General features: G+C 43.1%; 2 protein-coding genes across 2 annotated transcripts in view; one reads left to right on the forward strand and one right to left on the reverse strand.

Annotated features, from left to right (window-relative positions):
* The window catches only part of LOC144891394 (sister chromatid cohesion protein PDS5 homolog A-like), a 189,640-nt gene that overhangs the window by 71,420 nt on the left and 93,178 nt on the right, over positions 1 to 25,042 (forward strand). The gene's annotated exons all lie outside the window — the stretch shown is intronic.
* On the reverse strand, positions 9,881 to 17,117 carry LOC144889764 (phosducin-like protein 2). Its single transcript, XM_078770960.1, has 3 exons — positions 17,044 to 17,117; positions 15,722 to 15,957; positions 9,881 to 10,569 (listed from the first exon to the last, which is right to left on the reverse strand). The coding sequence occupies exons 1-3, from the start codon at positions 17,115 to 17,117 to the stop codon at positions 10,433 to 10,435; spliced, it is 447 nt and encodes a 148-aa protein (XP_078627086.1). The 3' UTR covers positions 9,881 to 10,432.

Consider the following 25,042-nt stretch of genomic DNA (forward strand, 5'->3'; position numbering starts at 1 on the left):
ATCAGAGCCATAGTGATTATGATGGTGTAAATACTTGCTTCTCCCCTCATACACATGTTACCATTTCATTTTCATGTAATTAATTAGCAGAGGCCTTCAAAAAAAAGTTGTCTAATGGCTCATTTTGCCCCAATGATGGGGCAAGTTGATCATGGGTTCAGGGTAACTTGAGCCAGTGGGTAGGTTGAGCCACAAGAAAAAAAACAGCATGAAACATTCTGTGTCCCATCAAATTCACCGGCTCAATACAGGACAGAACAGCAATAAAACAAGTTTGAGACGAAAAGTTTAAGTCCAGATCCACTGGAAAAGCTTATTATTGATAAAACACTGAGAAAACCCATTGAAACTGGGAATGCATGAAGTATTAATGAATCCACATTTTTTAAACAATCACGCAAAAGCTGTTGCTTATAGCTTTAACAATGCAAAACAAGACAAAGTAGTTTCCTGTAAATGTTCACATTTTTCAGATCAGATTTTTCAGTTCAATAATTGAAACTTGATATATGCTCCTTTCCCATGTGTGAAATTTACGCACATGTAAGATGCACCTCGTGTCTATTACAAAGTAACATGATGTAATTGATCGAATGAAATTTAACAGTTTGAACTGAAATAATTATACATGTATTGTGTTCTGATTATTAGTAAGACACATGAATTATCAGTAAACTTTGGCTGAATGTTCATACATATGTAATCGTCAAGATTTATCAATCAGATATGCTGATGAACTGGTTTGTATTTCAAATAATTATGAAGAACAACCACGTGCTGTCTTCCTTTTATAGTCCCAAGGCATTTTTCCATTTACCTGTGATTAATGCAAAAATATTTACATACATCATTTTTAGGAATAGGATTTAGATCTATACACAAGTATCAGTGTTACAAGAACTACAGTTTTCAACTCCAACTTGCGTATAAAGCGGTAACTTTATCTTGCACACATGTTCATGGGGTAAGATGAGCCATGGCTCAACTTGACCCGACCCAATTGATCATCTTACCCCACGGGCGCCACTTTGAATATAAACATGCTCATTTAAGGTTGTTTTTTTTTTTTGTTTTTTTTGTATACAAGATCGAGGCTCGTGAAAGAGCGAACATTTATCACACAGAAAGACAAACCGACAAACAGACACATAAAACAAATAACATCGGGAGCGGTAGACAAGATGGGGAGAGAGGGGGAAGGACACAAACACAACATTTGAGAGCAGGAACCGAGAGACATGGAGACATCGAGAGATCTGTGGGAGGGAGAGGGCTTTGGGGGGAGGCATGGGAAAGGGGGTGGGAGAGGCATAAAACATATGGACACTGCCAGGACTACCAGGAAAGAAGTTGGAATTACAAACAAGGTGGATCTGGGGTGAATTAGTGGGGGTAGAAAAGATCAAGGTTTTGGATGGGGGAAGATAAGAGATGGTGGTGAACAGCTGTTTTAAAGACCTGGAGGGAGGAGTGGGATTGAAGGGAGTGTGGGAGTTTGTTCCAGAGGCGGGAGAAAAGAGGAATGAAGGAGTGAAGGTGAGCAGAGAGCCGCGATTTCGGCAGTTTAACCATCAGAGGCTTGCTGGCAGATCTTGTGCGACCTGTAGGAATATTTGGGGGACAGAGCACAGAGAGAGCTGGGGGAGCAAGGCCGGAGAGGAGTCGGTAGATGACAGAAAGACCACCTACCTGCCTGCGGTGAGTGAGTGAAAGGCCCTCAGAGATAGCTTCATCGCGGGAGATTCCAATGATTCTGAAAGCTTTGGTTTCAACAGCGTGAAGCCGAGCTAGGTGTGAGGCAGGAGCACCAGCCCATAGGGGAGAACAGTATTCCATTGAGCTGCGGATGAAAGCCTTGTATGTGGTGAGGAGCTCAGGTGTGCCTAGGAAGGACTTCGCACGACGGAGGATGCCCAGGTGGCGACTGGCTTTGCAGGCCAGCTTGGAAATGTGGTTTTCCCAAGAAAGATCATGGCAGATAGTGAGACCCAAAAGCTTGAGCGACAGAGCTTCTTGGAGAGGATTGTTGAGAAAGTAGATGGGAGGGTTGTCCAGTCGATCTTTTCGGAGAGACATAGTAAGAGTGTGACATTTGTCAGGATTGAAAGACATGTGCCACTTGTTTGACCAGTCTGTGATTTTGTCCAGGTCTTCAGAGAGTGAGGAGGCTGCAGACTGCCGATCTGAGGGAAGAGGAATGGAGCGGCAGAGAGTGGAGTCATCAGCAAAGAGATAGAGAGGATTTTCCAGAGAGTCGGAGAGATCATTGATAAAGACCAGAACAAGCACAGGGCCCAGCACACTGCCTTGGGGAACTCCAGCCTGAACAGGAAGGGGAGATGAGAGAAATCCATTCAGGGCCACACGTTGACTACGACCAGAGAGGAAGTCCGCAAGCCATGCATGGAGATTTCCATGGATACCATAGGAGTAGAGTTTGGTGAGCAGAGCTGGGTGCCAGACCGTATCGAAGGCACGTGATATGTCAAGGGAGACAGCTCTGATTTCCTGTTTGGCATTGAGGACCTCCATCCATTGTTGAGACAGGAGAAGCAGCATGTCCAGAGTAGAGTGACCTGGTCTGAATCCAAATTGATGATCAGAGATCAAGCCATTGGAGAAGAGGAAAGATTTCATATCCGAAGCAATGATGGATTCCATGACTTTGCTGATAATTGGGAGCAGGCTGATTGGTCTGTAGTTAAAAGGATCTGTTTTTGCACCTTTTTTGTGTAAAGCGGTAATGTTTGCTGATTTCCAGGATGCTGGCAGATGACCTTGAGCAAAAGATAGGGTGAAAAGAACAGAGAGAGGGTGAGATAGAGCGGCAGAGCAGGATTTTAGGACCCGTGGGCTGATGCCGTCTGGTCCAGTTGCAGAATCAGAGTCGAGGTTAGACAAAAACTCCTCCACCCTGTCAGGAGACAAGGACACAGAGTCCAGGAGCAGTTGGGTTCGACTGGGAAAGGTGGGAACAGAGAGAGATGGGTTTGGGACTAAAGATTTTGAGGCAAACACAGAGTTGAGGCATTCGGCTTTGTCACGTGCGATGTCAACTGTGTGGCCATTTGAGGTAAGGGAGGGGATGGAGGGGGACCAAACACCAGAAACGGATTTGACCAGACGCCACCAGGATTTGGAGGAAGGAGACAGGTTTGAGAGTTCGTTCTTGAGTGAGGAGAGATAGTGCTTCCTGGCACTCCTGAGGGTAGACACACTTGTTCCGAGCTTGGTGGAAGGAACTGAGATTGCCTTCAGTTGGATTAGCCTGCCAAGAGGCAAAGGCAAGTTGTTTCAGGGCAACTGCCTCACCACAAGATTCGGTGTACCATGGACGGGAGGAAGGGTAAGACAACTGAAGACGAGATGGGATAAATCTGTGCATGGGAGAGATCAGTTTGCTTTGGAAGAATTCCCAGGAAGAATTGATGTCAGAGGCAGTGGAGATGGGAGACCAATCCAGACGATTGATGGCTGCTTGAAGCCCGTCCCAGTCGGCCTGAGTGAAATGCCAGACTCTTCGACGCTGAGGAGGCTCTCTGAGAATGGCCAGAGAGATGTCCACTTTGACAAGCACATGATCAGAAGAACCGATTGGAGCAGAAGAAGAGCAGCAGACATTAGCAGGGAAGTTTGTCATAACCAAGTCTAGAAGAGAAGAAACTCCATTGGCTGAGATCCGGGTCGGGAAATTGACAGATTGTGTCAATCCCAGTGAGTCACAGAAGTCCTTTGCTGAGGTGCCATGACTGGTGAGAGAGGAACCCACACCCAACCAGGTGGCTTGATGACAGTTGAAGTCACCACATATGAGGAAGAGAGAGTTGGGATGAGTGGATAGAAGTTGGTCCATGTTGTCAGAGAGTGAAATGTAAATTGAGTCATCACTGTTTGGGGGACGGTACAGAACACATATGAACAAAAGGTGGGAGCGGAGAGGAAGCCGTAGCCAGAGGTACTCCTGGGGGTGAGGAGGAGAGAGGGCAGTGCAAGGAGAGTGAGGAAGAGAGTTTTTGATAAAGATAGCCACCCCACCACCAGGACGAGGCTCAGGTCTATCATACCGGAAGAGGGAGTAACCAGGAAGAGATATTGAGGAATCAGAGACATCTTGAAGGAGGAAAGTCTCTGTTAAGCAGATCAAGTCTGGATTGTCAGAAGCAACCTGTATGGAGAGATCAGTCAGGTTTGAGCGAAGGCCCCGGATGTTTGAGGTCCATACCGTTAAAGAAGAGAGAGGGGGAGCATCGGGTACAGGACAGGGGAGGGGAGGAGTAGGGTAAGATGAAGGATGAGAGGGGGAGGTAAGGAGAGCAGTTGATAGTGTGTCAGAGATTACAGAAGAGTTCCAAGAAAGGGAAGGATGAGGAGGATGAAAGGTTTGGTGGTGAAGGGATGAGGCAGAGTGAGGGGTTGTTTGAGGGGGGGCATGGGACAGTAGAAGGTTGGGGGGGGGGTGGAGGCATGAGATAGAAGGTTGACGAGGTGGGGAGGAGGCAACTTTGAGGAGGGGGGAGGAGGGAGAATTTGAGAGGAATGGTATGGGGGGAGATTTGAATGGGAGGAGTTGGGGGGGAGTTTTGAAGGGGAGGAGTGAGGCGGGAGTTTAGGAGGGGAGGGGCAAGGGGGGAGTTTAGGAGGGGAGGGGCAAGGGGGGAGTCTAGTAGTGGAGGGGCAAGGGGGGAGTTTAGGAGTGTAGGGGCAAGGGAGGAGTTTATGAGGGGAAGGGCAAGGGGGGAGTTCAGGAGTGGAGGGGCAAGGGGGGGGATTTGGAGGGGAGGAGCAAGGGGGGACTTTAGGAGGGGAAGGGCAGGGGGGGGGAGTTCAGGAGTGGAGGGGCAAGGGGGGAGTTTAAGAGTGGAGGGGAAAGGGGGGAGTTTAGGAGTGTAGGTGTAAGGGGGAGGATTTGGAGGGGAGGGGCAAGAGGGGAGTTTAGAAAGTGGATGATTAATGAAAGACGAACATTGATAACAAATTGGGTTTGTTGTGATTTTCAAGTTAGCAATCCGATTCAGAACGATGGAGGAGGGATGGAATGAATGTGAATTTAGACCATGTAGTGAGGGAGACGTATAAGATATTGAATTTCTTTTTTTTGACGTGGAATGAGTTGGAGAGGAAATTGAGAAAAGCCTTTTAAATAGGAAGAAAAACAGCGTGTTGTAATATACCACTGAATAAACCACTGAAGGGGAAAGGTTAAACATATTTAAAATAATATTTAAACAGAACCGTGAACAATCTTATATGCACAAAATACCAACGGGGGGAGGGCCGAGAGGGACCACCACGAGTCACGTGAACAGGGCAAAAGGTGGATGGCAAGGAGATAATGGGGGCGGGGCGAAAAGCACCGCGATACACCTGGACAGAAAGTACAGGATGAGACAACGGCACACGTGGAGAAAGGAAAAATAAATGTTTTTTTTGTTGTTGTTGTTGTTTTTTGGGGGGGTGGGGTGGGGTGGGGTGGGGTGGGGTGGGGATTTAAAACGTTAGACAGAGTATTACGTTCGGTCTAGAAGGGAAAAACTGAGAGCCAAGCAAAACACGATGTAGGGGACTTAAATTAAACACCGACAGGGGTACAAGGCCGCACACGAGGCGCAGAACAGGATTAATTAATTACGAGTTACAGGAAATTCAAACCAAAACTAACTATAAACAAACAATAAAGCATGGACGATAAAGTAACGAGTTGAAATTTGACAAACACACGAATGAAAAAATAAAATAAAAAATGAAAAAATAACACAAAATTTGACAAACACACGAATGAAGTATTGATTCAATTTACAATTCATACTCTCAGGTAAATAATCTACACCATTCATGTTCACATTACTACATAAACAATTCATTAAGCTTCCATTAATTCTATTGTTATCACCCTCAAAACACCATAACTCAAAGTTTGGGAAATTCTGAAAAAAATACAAATTTCATTAGATCTTACTCAGGAAGAAAGACTGTTGCTATGAAAGTATAGATGGTGCTCTCACACCTTCAAATATTTCACTTTCTAAGAAACATGGGGTGGCTCAACTTACCCCTAGGCTCAACTTACCCCACTCTCCCCTACCTGGTGCACACAGAATGCATCCTTACAGCCATTGATATTCAATGATCCTATTCGTAAGTTTGATGTCATTATTGTATTGAGAGTTTTGTTTCTGTGAAATTCAACATCTTAAACCAATTTATATTCAGGCCCGTAACTCAACAGCTTTGCTAGAAACTTCCTGACTCGGGCTTGTTCGGCCGAGCCTGGAGTCCTTGTTTTATGTCCCTCTCTCCTTAGTACATACAAGGAATGCACTAGCAAGTCATAATCTTTCCACCGTTTCAGCGCATTTTCCACTTTCTTCCTGCTATGCAAGCTTTGTTCCAGGAACTCGAGTATCTCCTGGCTGGGAATGCAGGAATGGCGTCCTGCAGGTAGGTCTGTCTCTAAACCAGTCAGTGACCCTTGATAGTCTTCCCCATCACCAATACTTTCCTCATCGTCGCTGTCTGGAGGTTCAAGATCCTTCTCCTTTGGTGAACTTGTACAATGTGTCAAGTCTTCTGCCATGTCGTCTCTCAAGGCTGACTTGGCATAATCTTCTGGCGCAGAGGAACGCTCCTTTGGCTCTGATGTGGCGGACGTTGCTTCACCTGTGGGAATGGATGCCTCCTCCTCAGTTGGTATAGGAGATCCAACCTTTTGGGGTGGTAAAATAGAGATGTGCTCAACTATTCCCCTTTCGGCGCCAACACCCAACAGTGAGTGAAGTGACATCACCTGAGATGTCGGTCAGTGCCAGCAACTTTATTGATGCTTGTGTGTCTGGTTCCCTCTCTCTGTCTGTCCCACCGATGAATGCTACTTCAGCATCCTTTGAAACTTCGGTGTTAATCCTTCGGTTCAGAACTGCTCTTGTAGATGTTTCACTCCCTGGTTTATTTTGAAGCTTCGTTGCAGTTGTTATTATTGGATGCATTTTCTCAGGAACCAACATCACAGTATCGTTTGGCCCTGTCAAGTCAGATACCTCTAAGTTGTTTATCTTTACCATGCTGGGTTTACTACCTGACGGTCTCCCTTCCTGTTCATTCTTCAAACTGTCTTTGGGTGGATCTGAGAGAGAAGACTCTCCATATCCTGTCGTTTGATGAATAGTTTCCTCTTCTTCTTCTTCTTCCATTTCTTCAGATTGGGTTACCACTATTTTCTCCTTCAGAATACTAGGCCTTACAAATCCCTTTGACACATTACTTCCCGTGTCATCGTCAATTGTACCAGGGTGTTCCATGGTCCCATCCTCTGCGGGTTCTGATTTCCTCTTCTGTGCTCTCTTTGCCTTCCCTGCTCCCACTGTCTGCCCTTGATTTATGGCAGTGGAAGAGATGGGATGAGAAGCTGGTATAGAACTTTCTTGAGGGGCCACTGCCCTCGAGCACAAAGGAGCAGCCGCCTCTCTTAGGATACCTTCAGTGACGCTGGGATCCTCTCGAGGCTGATCTGGACGTTGAGGAGCTGCAACCTCTTTAATGATAGTGGGGCAGTCTGCTCTCCTGTGATCCTTCGCTTTGCATACAAAACAACGGGGTTCGTTTGCCATATAAAACACCCTGTAATTCTTTCCGTCAAAAGGAATAACAAACGACCCCTCACATTCAGCATCCTTTCCCAATTCAATGGAGACTTGTCTTTTAAAAGACCAGACATGTTGTAGGGAGGGCTCATGACAGCCCAAAGACACCCCAGCGGGCACACGACGTTGTTTCAACGTCGAATAACGGTTGGAATGAGGTCGCGACGTCGGACAACCAAAACCCAACCTGAGACCAATGTCGTTTTGTCAACATTAATACCTACATCAAAACCGAACAGTCATTTAACGTTGTTTCACCGTTGGCAACTTGGCTTTCAATCGACGTTGAAAGTGCGACATTGTATCAACGTTTATTCGACGTTGGAAAAGTATCAATGTTGGAAAAACGACGTTTATTCAACATTGGAAAAATGACGTTGATCCAATTTGCAAATCCAACTCGTTTTCAACCTCGGGTCCACGTCGAATCGTGACGTTGATTCAACGTGGATCCAATGTCTGTGTGCCTACTGGGACAGGCTTGATGGGTGATCTCAACACTCTCAGTTTTTCCAGGAAAGGCACCACGACATTGTCAGGCACGTAAGGGGGTATATTAGATATAATTATCCTTGTACCAAGACTTGAGAGTGGCTCGACTTGTACAAAGAGTCCTCCCACACTAATCCCTTTCTCAATGGCTTTGTTTGCTGCAGCCTCTGAGTTAAGAAAGAACACAGCTTGTCCATACATTTTCGAGGCTGCAACTATCGTTGCTGGATCAACCACACTAGCGAGTGCTTTCACATAGGCCTCTATTTGGGTGATTTGTCCCAACTCGCATCTCACCCCGTGCTTCCTTGTTAACGCCTTAAACGGGTGGGCAGGGCGGTTCCCACCTGCACCAGAGGTAGTAGCGGCCATTTTTGCCCATGTACCATCCAGAGGCATGATTACTATTAACGGTATATTTCCCGTCAAATGAAAATGAAAAAAATGAAAAAACCAATTAGCTCATTCGCGAGCTTTTGCTTGTTTTAGCACGACCGGACCGGTATGCTAATGATTAACTCAAAAGGATAATCAAACGCGCGTTGAGCAAATAACTTATCGGCTTAATCGCCAAAACTATGCAAATTTAGCACAGAAAGTCAAGGGTGATTAAGCAAAAACAAGGAAGTCAAACAGTTTTGTGATACGCCACAAATCGGGCGCGGCAAAACTAGTCCCACACGGGTGCGGCCGCACGTCGCGGCTAGGCCCGAACACAAAAGGACTAATAACTCAAACGGGACGTCAAAATAAAATAACAAAATGAACCAACTCGGTTCAGATAACCCAAATAAACCAAAAATACAAACGAAAACGGAAGAGGATGAGGAGGAAATGTCGAAAATAGCATGGCTCGAGGAGCAGAAAAATGGCGTGGCATAGTAGTAGTAGTAGTTGTAGTAGTATTAGTAGTAGTAGTAGTAGTAGTAGTAGTAGTAGTAGTAGTAGTAGTAGAGGTTGTTGTAGTAGTAGTAGTATTAGTCTCTCATCTCATCTCACTTACTCTTTTCTCCCATATACTCCCCATCTCCCCCTACTTTGACTTTACTCCCATTGTTATCCCAAATTCCCTATAAACCCTTCCTATTCCCCCATCTCCTTTCTCTTTGCCATTTTGAAAAACAAAAGTTCTCACTTAATCTCACCATTATTTTGAACACTTTTGAAATAGTCACCCGATAAAAAATGTGAAATCATATGCTCCTAACTTTACATATAGCTTGGTGTTGGCTTAACGGTTAGGGTGCTGGCTTGGAATTCTAGGGTCTCGAGTTGAAGTCCTCGTCGATTGTTGAATTACCACCAGGTGGGGTTGATTCATCCCTCTGAGGCCGGTCAAATGAGTACCAGCTTACTGGGATGAATGAGCTATTCAAATGTCCTGTGTAGGAGTGACGCCCCGACCAGGATTGTGCGAAATAGTCAAGAAACTGCTTCGGCAGCCATATGCATCTGAACATGCATGAGTGGACGTCATCATCATCATCATAATACACATGATGTAAACTGTAAAGCATCCAGTTGACCAATCAAGTCAATTGCACACCTACTCCGCTTGAAGAAATATTTTTTTTAGCCAAAACAATGTTGTTATATTCATAAAGTAATGCAATGGATACTATGTTGCAGTTAAAAATAACAAATTTATTAATTCAAATATTATTTCTAGTCACCTATCCTTGCAAAATTATCCATGAAATTTTACATTTTCTAATCCATAGGTGACAAAATAATTGGGGTATAGTCAAAGGAAATTGCAAAGTAATATGTATTTTTCGAAATCAGAAAGAGGTATACAGTACTGTACTGTATGTAAGAGCCTAGAGTTGTAACTATAACAGAATTATAAGTATCATAGACATGTGAGTGAACTTTTGTTTAACACAGCGGAACTCCATAACAAAGCGAATCTATTTTAACATTGCCAACTATAACAAAGTATCCTCGCTGTAATATTTCACACAACAGAGATGGGGCAAGAATTCGAATTAAGCTTCATGGTGGATTCAACCAAAGATGTATATATTATATTATCAATCAGGGTGTATATATTATCAACCAGGGTGTATATATTATCAACCAGGGTGTATATATTATCAACCAGGGTGTATATATTATCAACCAGGGTGTATATATTATCAATCAGGGTGTATATATTATCAACCAGGGTGTATATATTATTTTAGGTTCTTACTGTTATGGTGAAGTGCTATAATTCATATTGTTGAATAAATGTTGTATAGTTTTTGTGTTCCACTAGTCCACTTGCTTTAATTTTGTGTAATCATAACCTTATTCAGTATCTACACACTATCTTCACTGTCTCGATCTGTACTGTTCTTAGCATCAGATTTGTGAATTATTTTCATTCCGCCTGCCCGCTTTGTTTGTTGCAAATCACTCTGCACAGCTCCAATTACTGCCAGCTTCAACTCCAGCTCTGCAAATACACAACAGTAATGGCCTTTACAACAACAAGCCTCCAACAACAACTGCTATTATAATAATACGCAACTACAATTTAGCTTTGGAATCATTTGTAAATTGCTTTGGGAAAAGGCATATGTATATAAAATTATTATTGTTATTTGTACTTTCAAGGCTTTGAATAGAAAGAAACAATTGAAACTAGATATCTGCCATCACAAAGGGTAAGCCTCTCCTGGTGTCTGCAATCCAATGATGGCCATATTCTTTTCAGACCACCATATTCCTTTGACCTAACATTTTAGGAATAAAGTATAAATTAAGAAAATGTATCCCCACCTAGAACCTATCCACAAAACTCAAAATCATGAAAATTGGAGGAAAATTATTCAAGTTATGATCAAAAAGGTGTTTTTTGGTAATTAGATCACAATCCAAAAAATTAGGTCAAGGGCATTATTCAAATACCAGGTGCACAAATAACTTCAATGCAGTTCCACTATTATGGTGCAAGAACATCTTGGAAGGCCAAGCGGCCATTGAGATTCCGCATTGGCAAAATTGAACGACAACAAAAAAGTGTTATTTTTTTTCGGGCCATCATTTGACCTTGACCTTTAACTCGGAGGTGTATGATGTAAATGAAGCATAAATGTAGCTTGCTCTCAGATATATAGAGAGGGAATTTTCGTTCTCATTCGACAAACCTTAACTGAGTTATGGTGAAACATGTTAAAATCTATATAATTAGGTCATGACCTTAACCTAAATGGTGGTTTAGTACTCCTTGGGGTCTAAGACCTTGACCATTAACTCAGAGGGTACGATGTAAATCAAGTGAAAATGTGGCTTGCTCAATGCTGCTATTTAGAGAGTGCAATTTAGTTCTAATTGGTAAATCCTTGGTCGAGTTATGGTGAAAATGTTAAAATGGCTATAATTATGTCATGACCTTAAATTATGTCAAGGTCAAAAAATAGGTCAACCCCACATACTTTGTATCCCCATTATTATTAATGTAAGATTTCATTCCAAAAGTCCCAGCCAGCTCCAAGATACAGCTCGGAAATTGGCAGAAAAGGAAGAAGAAAAAAGAAAACCTAAATGGTGGTGGAGTACTCCTGTGGGTCTAAGAAACTCTGAGGGAACATTAAAATTGAGGGCACTAATTGTAGAAAGAAACCCTACAACAGGTATAAACTATCCTATAGGGGAGGCTTAATAACATCCTTAAATTGCCAAAAATATCAACCCCTAAAATGTTGTGTGCACCCAGAATTGTATTTGGCAGTTTTGGCTCCATGTTACTGCCTTAAACCTTCATACTTAAAATAAAAGCGGACCTTGCCTAACTAAGAAACTTGTATGCTCTGTGTGAAGGGTACCACAAAGCACCAAGAAGCAGAATGTCTCATTTGCATAACATATCATCAGTGACATCAAATTGATTCAGGAGAAAAAAGATGAAGAGAGAGAAAGAAATCTTGTGGTGAGAAATCTTGTGTTAATCTTGTGGTGAGGCTGTTGCCCAGAAACAACTTGCCTTCGTCTCCTGGAAAGCAAATCCTACGGAAGGAAATCTCATTTCCTTTCACAAAGCCCGAAACAAGTGTGTGTCCACCCTCAGGAGAGCCAGGAAACAATATCTCTCCGTTCTCAAGACCGAACTCTCTTATCTGTCTCCCTCTTCCAAATCCTGGTGGCGTCTGGTCAAATCCGTTTCTGGTGTTTGTTCCCCCTCCATCCCCTCCCTTACCTCAAACGGCTACACAGCTGACTCCGCACGTGAAAAAGCTGAATGCCTCAACTCTGTGTTTGCCTCTAAATCTTGTGTCCCAAACCCATCCCTCTCTGTACCCACCATACCCAGTCGTACCCTGCTGCTCCTGGACTCCGTGTCCTTTCCTCCTGACAAGGTGGAAAAGTTTCTGTCAACCCTCGACTCTGATTCTGCAACTGGACCCGACGGCATCAGCCCACGGGTCCTAAAATCCTGCTCTGCTGCTCTATCTCACCCTCTCTCTGTTCTCTTCACCCTCTCTTTTGCTCAAGGTCAACTGCCATCTGCTTGGAAATCAGCCAACATCACCGCTTTGCACAAAAAAGGTGCAAAAACAGATCCTAGCAACTACAGACCAATCAGCCTTCTCCCAATTATCAGCAAAGTCATGGAATCCATCATTGCTTCTGATATGAAATCTTTCCTCTTCTCCAATGGCTTGATCTCTGATCATCAATTTGGTTTCAGACCAGGTCACTCTACTCTGGACATGCTGCTTCTGCTGTCTCAACAATGGATGGAGGTCCTCAATGCCAAACAGGAAATTAGAGCTGTCTCCCTCGACATATCACGTGCCTTCGACACGGTCTGGCACCCCGCTCTGCTCACCAAACTCTCCTCCTTTGGTATCCATGGAAATCTCCACGCATGGCTGGCGGACTTCCTCTCTAGTCGTCGTCAACGTGTGGCCCTGAATGGGTTTCTCTCATCTCCTCTTCCTGTTCAGGCTGGAGTTCCCCAAGGCAGTGTTCTGGGCCCCGTGCTTTTTCTGGTCTTCATCAATGATCTCTCTGACTCTCTCGAAAATCCTCTCTATCTCTTTGCTGATGACTCCACTCTCTGCCGCTCCATTCCTCTTCCCTCAGATCGGCAGTCTGCTGCCTCCTCACTCTCTGAAGACCTGGACAAAATCACAGACTGGTCAAACAAGTGGAACATGTCTTTCAATCCTGACAAATCTCACACTCTTACTATGTCTCTCCGAAAAGATCGACTGGACAACCCTCCCATCTACTTTCTCAACAATCCTCTCCAAGAAGTTCTGTCGCTCAAGATTTTGGGTCTCACTATCTGCCATGATCTTTCTTGGGAAAACCACATTTCCAAGCTGGCCTCCAAAGCCAGTCGCCGACTGGGCATCCTCCGTCGTGCGAAGTCCTTCCTCGGCACACCTGAGCTCCTCACCACATACAAGGCTTTCATCCGCAGCTCAATGGAATACTGTTCTCCCCTATGGGCCGGTGCTCCTGCCTCACACCTAGCTCGGCTTCACGCTGTTGAAACCAAAGCTTTCAGAATTATTGGAATCTCCCGCGATGAAGCTATCTCTGAGGGCCTTTCACTCACTCACCGCAGGCAGGTAGGTGGTCTTTCTGTCTTCTACCGACTCCTCTCCGGCCTTGCACCCCCAGCTCTCTCTGTGCTCTGTCCCCCAAATATTCCTACAGGTCGCACAAGATCTGCCAGCAACCCTCTGATGGTTAAACTGCCGAAATCTCGGCTCTCCGCTCACCTTCACTCTTTCATTCCTCTTTTCTCCCGCCTCTGGAACAAACTCCCTCACTCCCTTCAATCCCACTCCTCCCTCCAGGTCTTTAAAACAGCTGTTCACCACCATCTCTTATCTTCCCCCATCCAAAACCTTGATCTTTTCTACCCCCGCTAATTCACCCCAGATCCACCTTGTTTGAAATTCCAACTTCTTTCCTGGAAGTCCTGGCAGTGTCCATATGTTTTATACCTCTCCCACTGCCCCCTTCCCACGCCCCCCCCCCCAAAGCCCTCGCCCTCTCTCAGATCTCTCGATGTCTCCATGTCTCTCGGTCCCTGCTCTCAAATGTTGTGTTTGTGTCCTCCCCCCTCTCTCCCCATCTTGTCTACCGCTCCCTATGTTATATGTTTTATGTGTCGGTTTGTCTTTCTGTGTGATTAATGTTCGCTCTTTCACGAGCCTCGATCTTGTATACAAAAAAAAAAAAAAAAAAAAAAAAAAAAAGAGATAGAGGAAGAGAAAAGCTTCTTTTTTCTTTTTTTTTCGTATACAAGACTGAGGCTCGTGTAAGAGCTAACATTAATGACAAAAAAAACAAACGGACACATAAGTCAAAATAAAGGGAGCGATGGACAAGATGGGGATAGAGGGGGAAGCACACAAGTACAACATTTGAGAGCAGGGACATCGGGAGATCTGTGGGAGGGAGAGGGCTTGGGGGGAGGAGTCGTGCGAATGGGGGTGAGGGTGGGGCGGGAGAGTTAAAAAAAACACATGGACACTGCAAGGTTTTCCAGGAAAGAAGTCGGTATTTCAGAAAAGTAGATCTGGGGTTAATTAACTGGGGTAGAAAAGATCAAGGTTTTGTATGGGGGAAGATAAGAGATGGTGGTGAACAGCTGTTTTAAAGACCTGGAGGGAGGAGTGGGATTGAAGAGAGTGAGGGAGTTTGTTCCAGATGCGAGAGAAAAGAGGAATGAAAGAGTGAAGGTGAGCAGAGAGTCTTGATTTTCGCAGTTTCACCAGAAGAAGGTTGCAGGCACATCTTGTGCGACTTGTAGGAATATTTGGGGGACAGAGCACAGACAGGACTGGGGGGGCTAGGCCAGAGAGGAGTCGGTAGAAGAAAGAAAGACCACCAACCTGCCTGCGGTGAGTGAGTGAAAGTGAGTGAGTGAGTGAAAGGCCCTCGGAGTTAGCTTCATCGTGGGAGATTCCAATGATTCTGAAACCTTTGGTTTCAACAGCGTGAAGCCGAGCTAGGTGTGAGGTAGGAGCACCAGCCCAGAGGGGAGTGCAGTATTGCATTGAGTTGCGGATGAAAGCCTTGTATGTGGTGAGGCGCTCAGGTGTGCCAAGGAAGGACTTCGCACGACGGAGGATGCCCAGTCGGCGACTGGCTTTGGAGGCCAGCTTGGAAAGGTGTATTTCCCAGGAAAGATCATGGCAGATAGTGAGACCCAAAAGCTTGAGTGACAGAACTTATTGGAGAGGATTGTTGAGAAAGTAGATGGGAGGGTTGTCCAGACGGTCTTTTTGAAGAGACATAGTAAGAGTGTGAGATTTGTCAGGATTGAAAGACATGTTCCACTTGTTTGACCAGTCTGTGATTTTGTCCAGGTCTGCAGAGAGTGAGGAGACTGAGGACTGCCGATCTGAGGGATGAAGAATGGAGCGGCAGAGAGAGAGAAAAGCTTGAAGAGAGAAAGAAGAAAGAAAGAACCATTCGTGATTGTTTAGAGGATGTTAGGTACAAATATCATTCAATTAACTTAACTTGTAAAGTAGAGGCAAGACTTGTCACTGCTCATAAAGATAAGCATCTCTATTCATTATAGATTCCATAAACATAATTTCAAAATTTACAAGTTATGCAAATGGGGGACAACCCACCAAGTAGGGACAATGTGGATAACTCCTGCGCATTAATTGTTCCTTTCACATTGCCAGATATATAAATACAAAGAGCTGGCAAGGAAGGGTCTGCAGACACACAGTGAGAAGACAGCACAGTTGCACCGCCTTGGGATGATAAGCAAGTACGTGCAGAAGCTCGAACAAACTTTGTCCTGGGGAATTTTCGTGCCAGGTTGGAGAGATGCTTGTCAATTTGTGCACTTAGTGGAATGCTGCAATGGATAAATGACAACAATCACATAAATGATCAATTGAGCGAGTCATTAAAAATAAATCGTCATCAAAAATATTGTTTTTGAAGGTACATTACAACATTAGTCAAGAGGGGTTGTATGAAGCATTAAGCATAAACAAGGAAGCCTTATGCAGTATATTTTGAAAATGGTGAAACTCTGCAGTTGAAGTTACAAAACTCTTATTACCTCTGCTACCGAAGGTGGATGGAGGTTATGTTTTCACCCCAGTCTGTTTGTTTGTCTGTTTGTTTGTTTGTTTGTGAACGACATATCTCAAAAAGTTGTGAACGGATTCGGACGAAATTTGGCAGAGGGGTAGCGTATGTGACAAGAACGAAATGATTCGAATTTGGTGAAGATTCGGATCCGGCTACTAGAATTTTTTCAGTGATTCTTCACCATTGGGAGATAGGGCCAACCGATAAATAGCAGGTTATCTCAAAAAGTTGTGGACGGATTCGGACGAAACCCGGTGGACAGTTTGGGGGTTTGACAAGGGCGAATCGATTCGATTTTGGTGAAGATCTGAATATGGATTCGGATACGATAATTATTTAATTTCTAAGTGATTCTTCACCAGTGAGTGATCGGGCTAAAACCGATACATAACATGATATTTAAAAAAGTTACGGACGAGTTCTGACTAAACTTGGTGGACGAGTTGGTTTGGTGACCAGAACAAGCCGATTAGATTTTGGTTCAGGTCCGAATCCAGATCTGACCTATCAGTGGGATACAAAACATAAATTGTTCAGCCTGGTGGAGGTATGCACTCTACTGAGTGTCGTTCTGGCTGTGATTGCAAACACTGGGCTTATTTTATTTAAATGACAACCATCATTTCCCCTTAACACCATCCCTAGAACAGAATATTGGGACAATGAGAAATTAGGAAAATCTGCATTGTAACAGAATATCCTTTCAGATGTTTTTTTTCCCCACAAGAGGGCCTCATATGATCGGCATTTTTGTAAAAACACAGTGTAACATTCCCATTAAAGATATATAAATCTTTGTTATGCTGGATAAGCTTATAGTTTAAAGTGCTTGACTTAAATGCACAAGGGACTTCCCCAAATCCCATTATATGCGTCGTTGTTGTTGAGGATGCAGTCTTTGGCTGTTGGTTGCATCATTTCTGGAAATGCGGCTGTGCCGCCCCTGTTACCAGTGAGATGGTACCCATTTTGCCGACCTCAGGAGGCTGACAAACCTCAGGAGAATATTTCAAAGGTCAGCAATAGGCGTTTTAAAAATACTGATAGTGGTGATTAACCTAATTACCTCCGCCACCTTAGGTGGATGAGATTATGTTTTCACCCCTGTCTGTTTGTTACTTGGTAAAAAAAATTTTTTTTGCCAAGTATGTTGATCACTCCAGTTTGTGTGTGTATTTGTTTGTGTGTGTGTTTATGTGTGTGTTTGTAAGTTTGTCTGTCCGCTCACATACTTGCCTACAGGTCACAATTTTAAACCTATCTTCACAAAACTTCACCAAATGGTGGAGTTCGTGGTCCGACAAAATACTATATATTTTTGAGGTTAAAAGGTCAAAAGGTCAACATAGGCCAAAGGTCAACCACTTTTTTAAATTTCTAAAATCCTCAATTTTCATCCGATTGACTTGAAATTTGAATAGGATTTACATATCGGCTTACTGAATTCAACCACCAACTATTTTTGAGATCAGCATAGGCCAAAAAGTCAACATAGGCCAAAGGTCAACCACTTTTTTAAATTTCTAAAATCCTCAATTTTCATCCAATTGACATGAAATTTGAATAGGACTTTCATAGCAGCTAACTGAATTTAACCACCAACTATTTTTGAGATCAGCATAGGCCAAAACGTCAACATTTAGTGAAAGGTCAACAACCATTTCAAATTTCCAAAATCCTCAATTTTCATCCGATTGACTTGAAATTTGAAAAGGATTTCCATATAAGCTTACTGAAAACAACCACCAACTATTTTTGAGGTCAACATAGGCCAAAAGGTCAAAATAGGCCGAATTTCGAAAATTGTCACTTTTCATCCAATTAACTTAAACTTTGAAGACGATTTGCATATCAGGTCACTGAATTCAACCACTAATTATTTTTGAGGTTAAAAGGATACTCCACTGAGTGCCATGCTACTTTGTTCTGTTTTGCCAAGTCTCACTCTATGAGTGATTTTTCATCTGTTTGTTTGTCTGTTTGTCTTTGAACAGGATATCTCAAAAAGTTGAGGACGACGGATTCAGACAAAACTTTGTGGACAGGTTGGGTGTGTGACATGGACGAAAGGATAAGATTTTGGTGAAGATCAGAATCTGGTTCCGGATACGAGAATTTTTATTTTTATGTCTCCGCCCTCGAAGGTGGCCGGCGACATTCTTTTTTCGGGTTGTCCGTTCGTCCGTCCATCCACACGGGCTAATCCACGTTTATCTCAGCAACCACATGTTCGATTGAGACAAAACTTTCAGGGTAGGAGTGACACCCATGCATAATGTTTTTTAAATATGATTGTGATGTAACAGGTCACATGGTATGGCAGCCATCTTGGATTAAAGGCGAATATTGAAAATAAATTTCTCGGAAACCGCTGAATGGAAACATTTGAAACTTGGCATACAGTCAAGTACTCTCAATGGGGGAAAAAAGCATGATAATGATGACATCATTGGTGAAGTGGTATACCAGCCATAAATGTTTTAATCGAATGCGTCATCCTAAAAACCTGAAAATGCATGCACATGATCTCTGACCCATTTGTATTGAAATATTAAATTTAGGACATATTGCGTCACATGGTTTGGCAGCCATATTGGATTGAAGGAAAATATTAAATAATTATATCTGAAACCGCTTACCCTATCGATGCAATATTTTACAAATGTCATCCAACACCATTGTTGCATATAGTTTGAAAATGATGACATCATCGGTCACGAGGTTTGGCAGCCATCTTGGATAGAAAAACGAACCTTTTCCGATCAACACGAAACTTCACAACCATGATCCCCTACCGTTACATGTACAGATTGTACATTTTTAATGTCATATGTCACATGGTTTGGCAGCCATATTAGCTTGAAAGGCAATATTTTAAAAAATCCCTCCTCCAAAAACGCTTCACCGATGGATGCGAAACCTGTCCTGTGATAAAAATGTGATACTTCAAAATAGCTGAAGGGATTTAAACCAAACCTGTTTATTTTTAGGACAATGAATGAGTGCATCTACCCATTGTCACAGGAATGGACTACGTGGAGGCATATTGGCGACACAGTCGCATTGCTCTAGTTTTAAGTGATTCTTAATCACTTTTGGGCGATAGTGCCAAGAATGTTATATAGCATGACATCTCAAAAAGTTGTGGATGACTTATTACAAAACTTGGCGGATGGGTTGGGTAGGTGACAAGAACAAGCAGATTAGATTTTAATTCAGGTCCGAATCCAGATCCGGCCTGTTAGTGGGATACAAAACGTAAAGTGTTCAGCCTGGCAAAGGTATGCTCTCTACTGAGTGTTGTTCTAGTTTTTATCCTGAAAAGGGGAAGAAAATTACAGCTGTGTCTGATATAGAAAGAGATTGATGGAACATGTAAAGCCTCAACATTGAAATTTAGCAGGACATCAAAATCACTGTCTCCTTATTATGCTATGTTGAATAAAATTACACAAAATGGTCCAATAGATAGAGATCTCATCTTATTATCGACTTTGCTTGGAATTCTCAAAAGCTGTGCATCCAAATTGCCTGTTCCTCTTTCACTACTTTTCTGCAGATCCTTCTTGAAGGGTCCCCTCCCCTCACAATGGAAGATGACTAATGTGTCATCACTATTGATAAGAAGCATGCCAGGACAGACTAAGAACTACCGACCAGTAAGCCTTTTTTCCTCCAATCAGCAAGGTTTTTTTCCTATAATCAGCAAGGGGATCAATAATCTCAGCAGGCATACTTTTCTAAAACTCTTTAATATCAGATCACCAATTTGATTTCTGTCCTGGCCTCTCCACCATCTTCGGCCTTCCAACTATACCCTTATCTGAAAAGACAGGATGGATCTTAGGTAGTGCACTCACCTTTGAGTTTTTTTATTATGGTTTATTTAATACAGGTATTAGTACTCGTGGAAGAATAGAACAACATAGGGCAATGAATCAAGAGACAAAATGGAGCAAATAGAAAACAGTGGGCCAAAAATAGCTGCAGACTTTCCTATTTTAAATTTCGAGCCAATAACTTCTCCCTCCAGGATCAAGAGGATTTTGTTTTCAGAATTGGCATTGTTTCCCCCAACCTCCCCCGGCAGGGGTCAGTGTTTCCACTACTTGCACTATTGCACATGTACAGGTGAAAAATCAAATCACAAGTTGTCTCCCCACACTTACAGGGAGTGGAGGGAGGGTATGTATTTAATGGCGACGATATGACCCTGGGTACCCTGGACATATAGACATTGCCTTATTTTAATATTTTAGTTAGATATTCCTGACATTAGTGGGGCAACTTAGCATAACAATTGTGTATTTTGTGAGGAAAGCACCAAATTTGGCACACTAGTAGACTATCATATTATGAAAAGATCTGGATATTGGGCCATCTCAGATTCAGAGATTTGATTTTTGCAAGATTTGCAGATTTGATGACATCATCGATGACACCGGGGTCAAAGTGGGTCCAGGTTTGATCCCCCAAAATAGGTATTTGCTTTATTCTCAGAAACTACACACGCAATTTTGATGAAACCTCACCACAACCTTCATCACCCGTGATGTACTAATTGTTTGTTCAAGGCATTAGAAAAATTGTGGTCTTAGGAGGTAGATGGGGTTGGGGGAGGAAGGGGAAGGGGGTTGCCCCCCCCCCCCCCAAAATAGGTATTTTTTTCTTTGTTTGTTTAAAGTCTTATGATTATGTTAGTATGATTTTACATGCTGCCCTGTCTTCGAGCAACCAGTGAAACTGGTTTAAAATACCTTTAGTCAGTGCAGTATACTGTTTATTCTACCAGGTAAGCACCAGGGGCGTTGCCCCGATGTTTGTATTACTGTCAATGGAATTTTAACGTGCAGCAATTTACTTCGAAATGTGTGTTAATGTTTTGTGATGGTTTGACAATAGCATGTCAAATACATCAAAATAAATATCAAATACCAAAATAAAATTTCCAAACAAATTGGAAATACAATAGTTAGACGGTGTTAGTCATTGCTTTTCACAAACTTCCTCCCTTTGTTGGCATGATCACTAAGCATCGTGCATTGTGCGATGGCTGTATAGTCCAATGCGGGACACACAGCCTCTACCACAAACATCGCAGGTATGGACCGGTCCTTGTAGAGATGGACGTTGGTTGGTTTTCCTTTCTTGCCTCCGCTGTCTCTCAATAACAAGTTTTCCACATTCAAAGTGGTCCAGGCCTTTGCGGCAAATGTTACGCCAAGCTGACCTGCATGTGGCCTGATGTTCCCAGGTGACAACTGGAATGGCACAAGACTTGAGTGTAGATTTAAATATGTCTTTATAGAGCTTTCTTTGTCCACCACGTCACCATTTACCAAATTTAAGTTGTCCATAGAAAAGTGCTCAAGGGAATCTAATGGTCTTCCATGTGTGTTTTTACCCTTCGTGCCTTACCCTTTATCGAAGCAAAAGCTCTTTTTATTTGCTCGCTAATGTATATATTTTTTGTACACACAGTTAAGGCTTATGGAAGAGCTAGTACTTGTACACTAAATGGATCAGGATGCAACAAGCCAAGAGGAATAACAAAGAGAGGGAGGGAATACCAATAGCATAGCCGAAGGCCAAGACAGAGTGAGGCGGACAAACAATGGGTGTGGGGAGGAAAACATAACTTCAGTCATCTTTACATTGTCTTGAATGTCAGTGTCATTTTGTTTTCAAAATCGACAACCACTGTGATAATAAACGTCAATCACAATGCTGTCGACTGTATCGCCTGGCTTGCAAATGAACAACCATTGAAGAATGCCGCTCGAAGTTGAGCAGAAAAGTCATTCTATATAATAATAGCATAAGGACTCGACTTTGTTATCCCTTTTACGTCGCATCCAGTGACCCGATGCCCACGGCACTAATGGATTTAGGATCTACGAACCGCGCTCTTTGTTTATCACGTACAGCCATACTCGAAAAATCTGAATTAGCCGACGTTGGGGCCCAAAAGCATCCGATTAACTGCCGATACGACGCCATCTTATTGGCGTCTGCTGGGTGAAGGCGAAGCAAGCCGTCCGCTGATTGGACAGTCGAAGGCGACAGCAAGCCGTCCACTGAGTGGACAATCCTGAGCATGCATTTGTGCCGGTGTCATCGATCGCGGTGTACGCTAACCTCATCAGGTGGGTTTACCATAATTTCTAAACATTCCGTAAACTGGGTATCTATTTGCCTGCTCCTGTCTTCTCCCACGGCCAGTTATATGTGGCATGCTCAAGAGCACGGTCGTTCAAAGATGTGTATATCAAGGTTGATAATACGAGTACGCAAGGAGTCGTCAGAGGCTTGACTATTACCTCAAACATTGTTTATCCAGAAGTTTTAAAATAATTTCAACCTCTGATACTGCGTTCATTGTATTATATTCCTACTGCTCTGCCTTGACATTGACGCTTACCAATGCACCAGTATGGGGCTAATTCCAGTCGATTTACTAATCCGTTCATTTTTTAAAAGTCTATGGTTCTACTGCTGTTCCTTTCCATTGACACATACCACTGCGCCAGTGTGGCCAGAATGGTGCTATGCCGATTCCTATTACGAATCCATTCATTTTTCAAAAGTATATCGTAGCGTTGTCATTTAAGTAGATTGCAATAAATACGTTGTTCATATACGCACTCTTCATTCTCATCTTTCTTCCTAACTCTTACTCGGACAAGCAAATCCCCTATGCCATCCATAATGGTACACTCTATCCATACACCACATCCTCCCTTCCGTGGATGTTCCACGGGTTTCGGCTAGTATATTTTATTCTCCATGGAGAGTTCTTTACAATGAGCCATGTGTCAATTTTTTCTATTCAGCACTTTCGGAGATATAGAGATACGAAGTTTTTCGGTTTTTCCAAGATGGCGGCCGAAACACGTGACCGATGACATCACCTTTTTTTTCTGCACCAGTTTATGCCGACATGGTGCTCAAGAAATTTCATCATGAGTGGATGAAGTTTTGTACTAGTCGAATTATGATGTCATAATGGAGGCACCTATGACATCATCATTAACATATTTTATTCCCCATGGAGAGTTCTTTACAATGAGCCATATCTCATTTTTTTCTATTCAGCGCTTTCGGAGATATAGAGGTGCAAAGTTTTTCGGTTTTTCCAAGATGGCGGCAGAACCACGTGACCGATGACATCATCATAATTTTTTTTTCTCCACCAGTTTATGCCGATGTGGTGCTCAAGAAATTTCATCTTGATTGGATGAAGTTTTGTACTTGTCGAATTTTGACGTCATAATGGAGGCACCTATGACATCATTCACATATTTTATTCCACATGAAGAGTTCTTTACAATGAGTAAAGTCTGAGAGTCCTTTAGGTGCTTTTTTGCAAACTCCAAGCAGGCTTTCAGGTATCTTTTACTGAGGAGAGGCTTCCGTCTGGCCACTCTGCCATAAAGCCCAGACCGGTGGAGTGTTGCAGTGATGGTTGTCCTTCTGGAAGTTTCTCCCATCTCCACACAGGATCTCTGGAGCTCAGCCAGAGTGACCATCGGGTTCTTGGTCACCTCTATTACCAAGGCCCTTCTCCCCCGATTGCTCAGTTTGGCCGGGCGGCCAGCTCTAGGAAGAGTCCTGGTTGATCCAAACTTCATCCATTTAAGAACTATGGAGGCCACTGTGCTCTTGGGAACCTTCAATGCAGCAGAAATTTTTGTAGGCTTCCCCAGATCTGTGCCTCGACACAATCCTGTCTCTGAGCTCTGCAGGCAGTTCCTTCGACCTCATGGCTTGGTTTTTGCTCTGATATGCATTGTCAGCTGTGAGACCTTATATAGACAGGTGTGTGCCTTTCCAAATCATGTCCAATCAATTGAATTTACCACAGGTGGACTCCAATCAAGGTGTAGAAACATCTCAAAGATGATCAAGAGAAATGGGAGGCACCTGAGCTAAATTTCAAGTGTCATAGCAAAGGGTCTGAATACTTATGTCAATGTGATATTTCAGTTTTTTCGTTTTAATAAATTTGCAAAACTTTCTAAAATCCTGTTTTCTCTTTGTCATTATGGGGTATTGAGTGTAGATTGATGAGGGAAAAAATGAATTTAAACGATTTCAGCAAAAGGCTGCAACATAACAAAATGTGAAAAACGTGAAGGGGTCTGAATACTTTCTGAATGCACTGTAGCTGGTTGCCGTGCCATCGGCAGTGCTTAAAACTGGCTTCCGGTTGGTTTGATTATTAGGGCGATTCCTGCTTTATGTGTCTAATGCGGTGCCATAAGGGTCATCGGGATAAATCACCGAGGGAAAGACATACAGCAAATTAACATTATCCCTGAGCAAGTTAACATGCCCAATTCCTCGAAATGGGGATGAAGATACACCTTAATCCGCCATCCAGGCTAAACAAATTCCCTACTTATTACATGGTGGTGGTTCTTCTTCTTCACGACATTCGGAGCATTCTAATTGAAACATTCTACCTGTACTACAGTAATCACGACCCCACAAACCTAACAGTATTGTGTGTACAGAGTGACAAATCCCAAAATTGGCATTCGCATTATCAGCTGAAAAGGCTGACACTTGGTTCAAATCTTAACCTTCATTTTCACGAGATTTCAGAACATGGTTTGCAATTATTGCTTCTGCAGGTTCATATGGATGTTCTGAAAATTGCAGCTGCTTTGACACACTGCCACATTTGGGGCTAAACAATGGCACAAAAATAGAGTGCATTTTTCTTTTCCCTTTGTTCAACATGTCACTTGCCATAGAGAAAAACTGATTTATACGTCAATGAATATGTCCTTATGAATATGTCATGAATATATTCATGAATATGAATGTCCTTATGAATA

The sequence above is a fragment of the Myxine glutinosa genome, chromosome 1 (assembly GCF_964187855.1).
Source record: "Myxine glutinosa chromosome 1, kmMyxGlut1.1, whole genome shotgun sequence".
Taxonomy (NCBI): domain Eukaryota; kingdom Metazoa; phylum Chordata; class Myxini; order Myxiniformes; family Myxinidae; genus Myxine; species Myxine glutinosa.

What these genes read in the sequence shown, in the direction of transcription:
- LOC144889764 (XM_078770960.1), bottom strand. Translation starts at nt 17,117, where the DNA reads ATGATGCAACCAACAGCCAAAGACTGCATCCTCAACAACAACGACGCA. An exon ending in GGGATTTGGGGAAGTCCCTT is followed by an intron (nt 15,958 to 17,043) that starts GTGCATTTAAGT and finishes TATCCATTGCAG; the next exon opens with CATTCCACTAAGTGCACAAA. An exon ending in ATCCACATTGTCCCTACTTG is followed by an intron (nt 10,570 to 15,721) that starts GTGGGTTGTCCC and finishes GTGTATTTGCAG; the next exon opens with AGCTGGAGTTGAAGCTGGCA.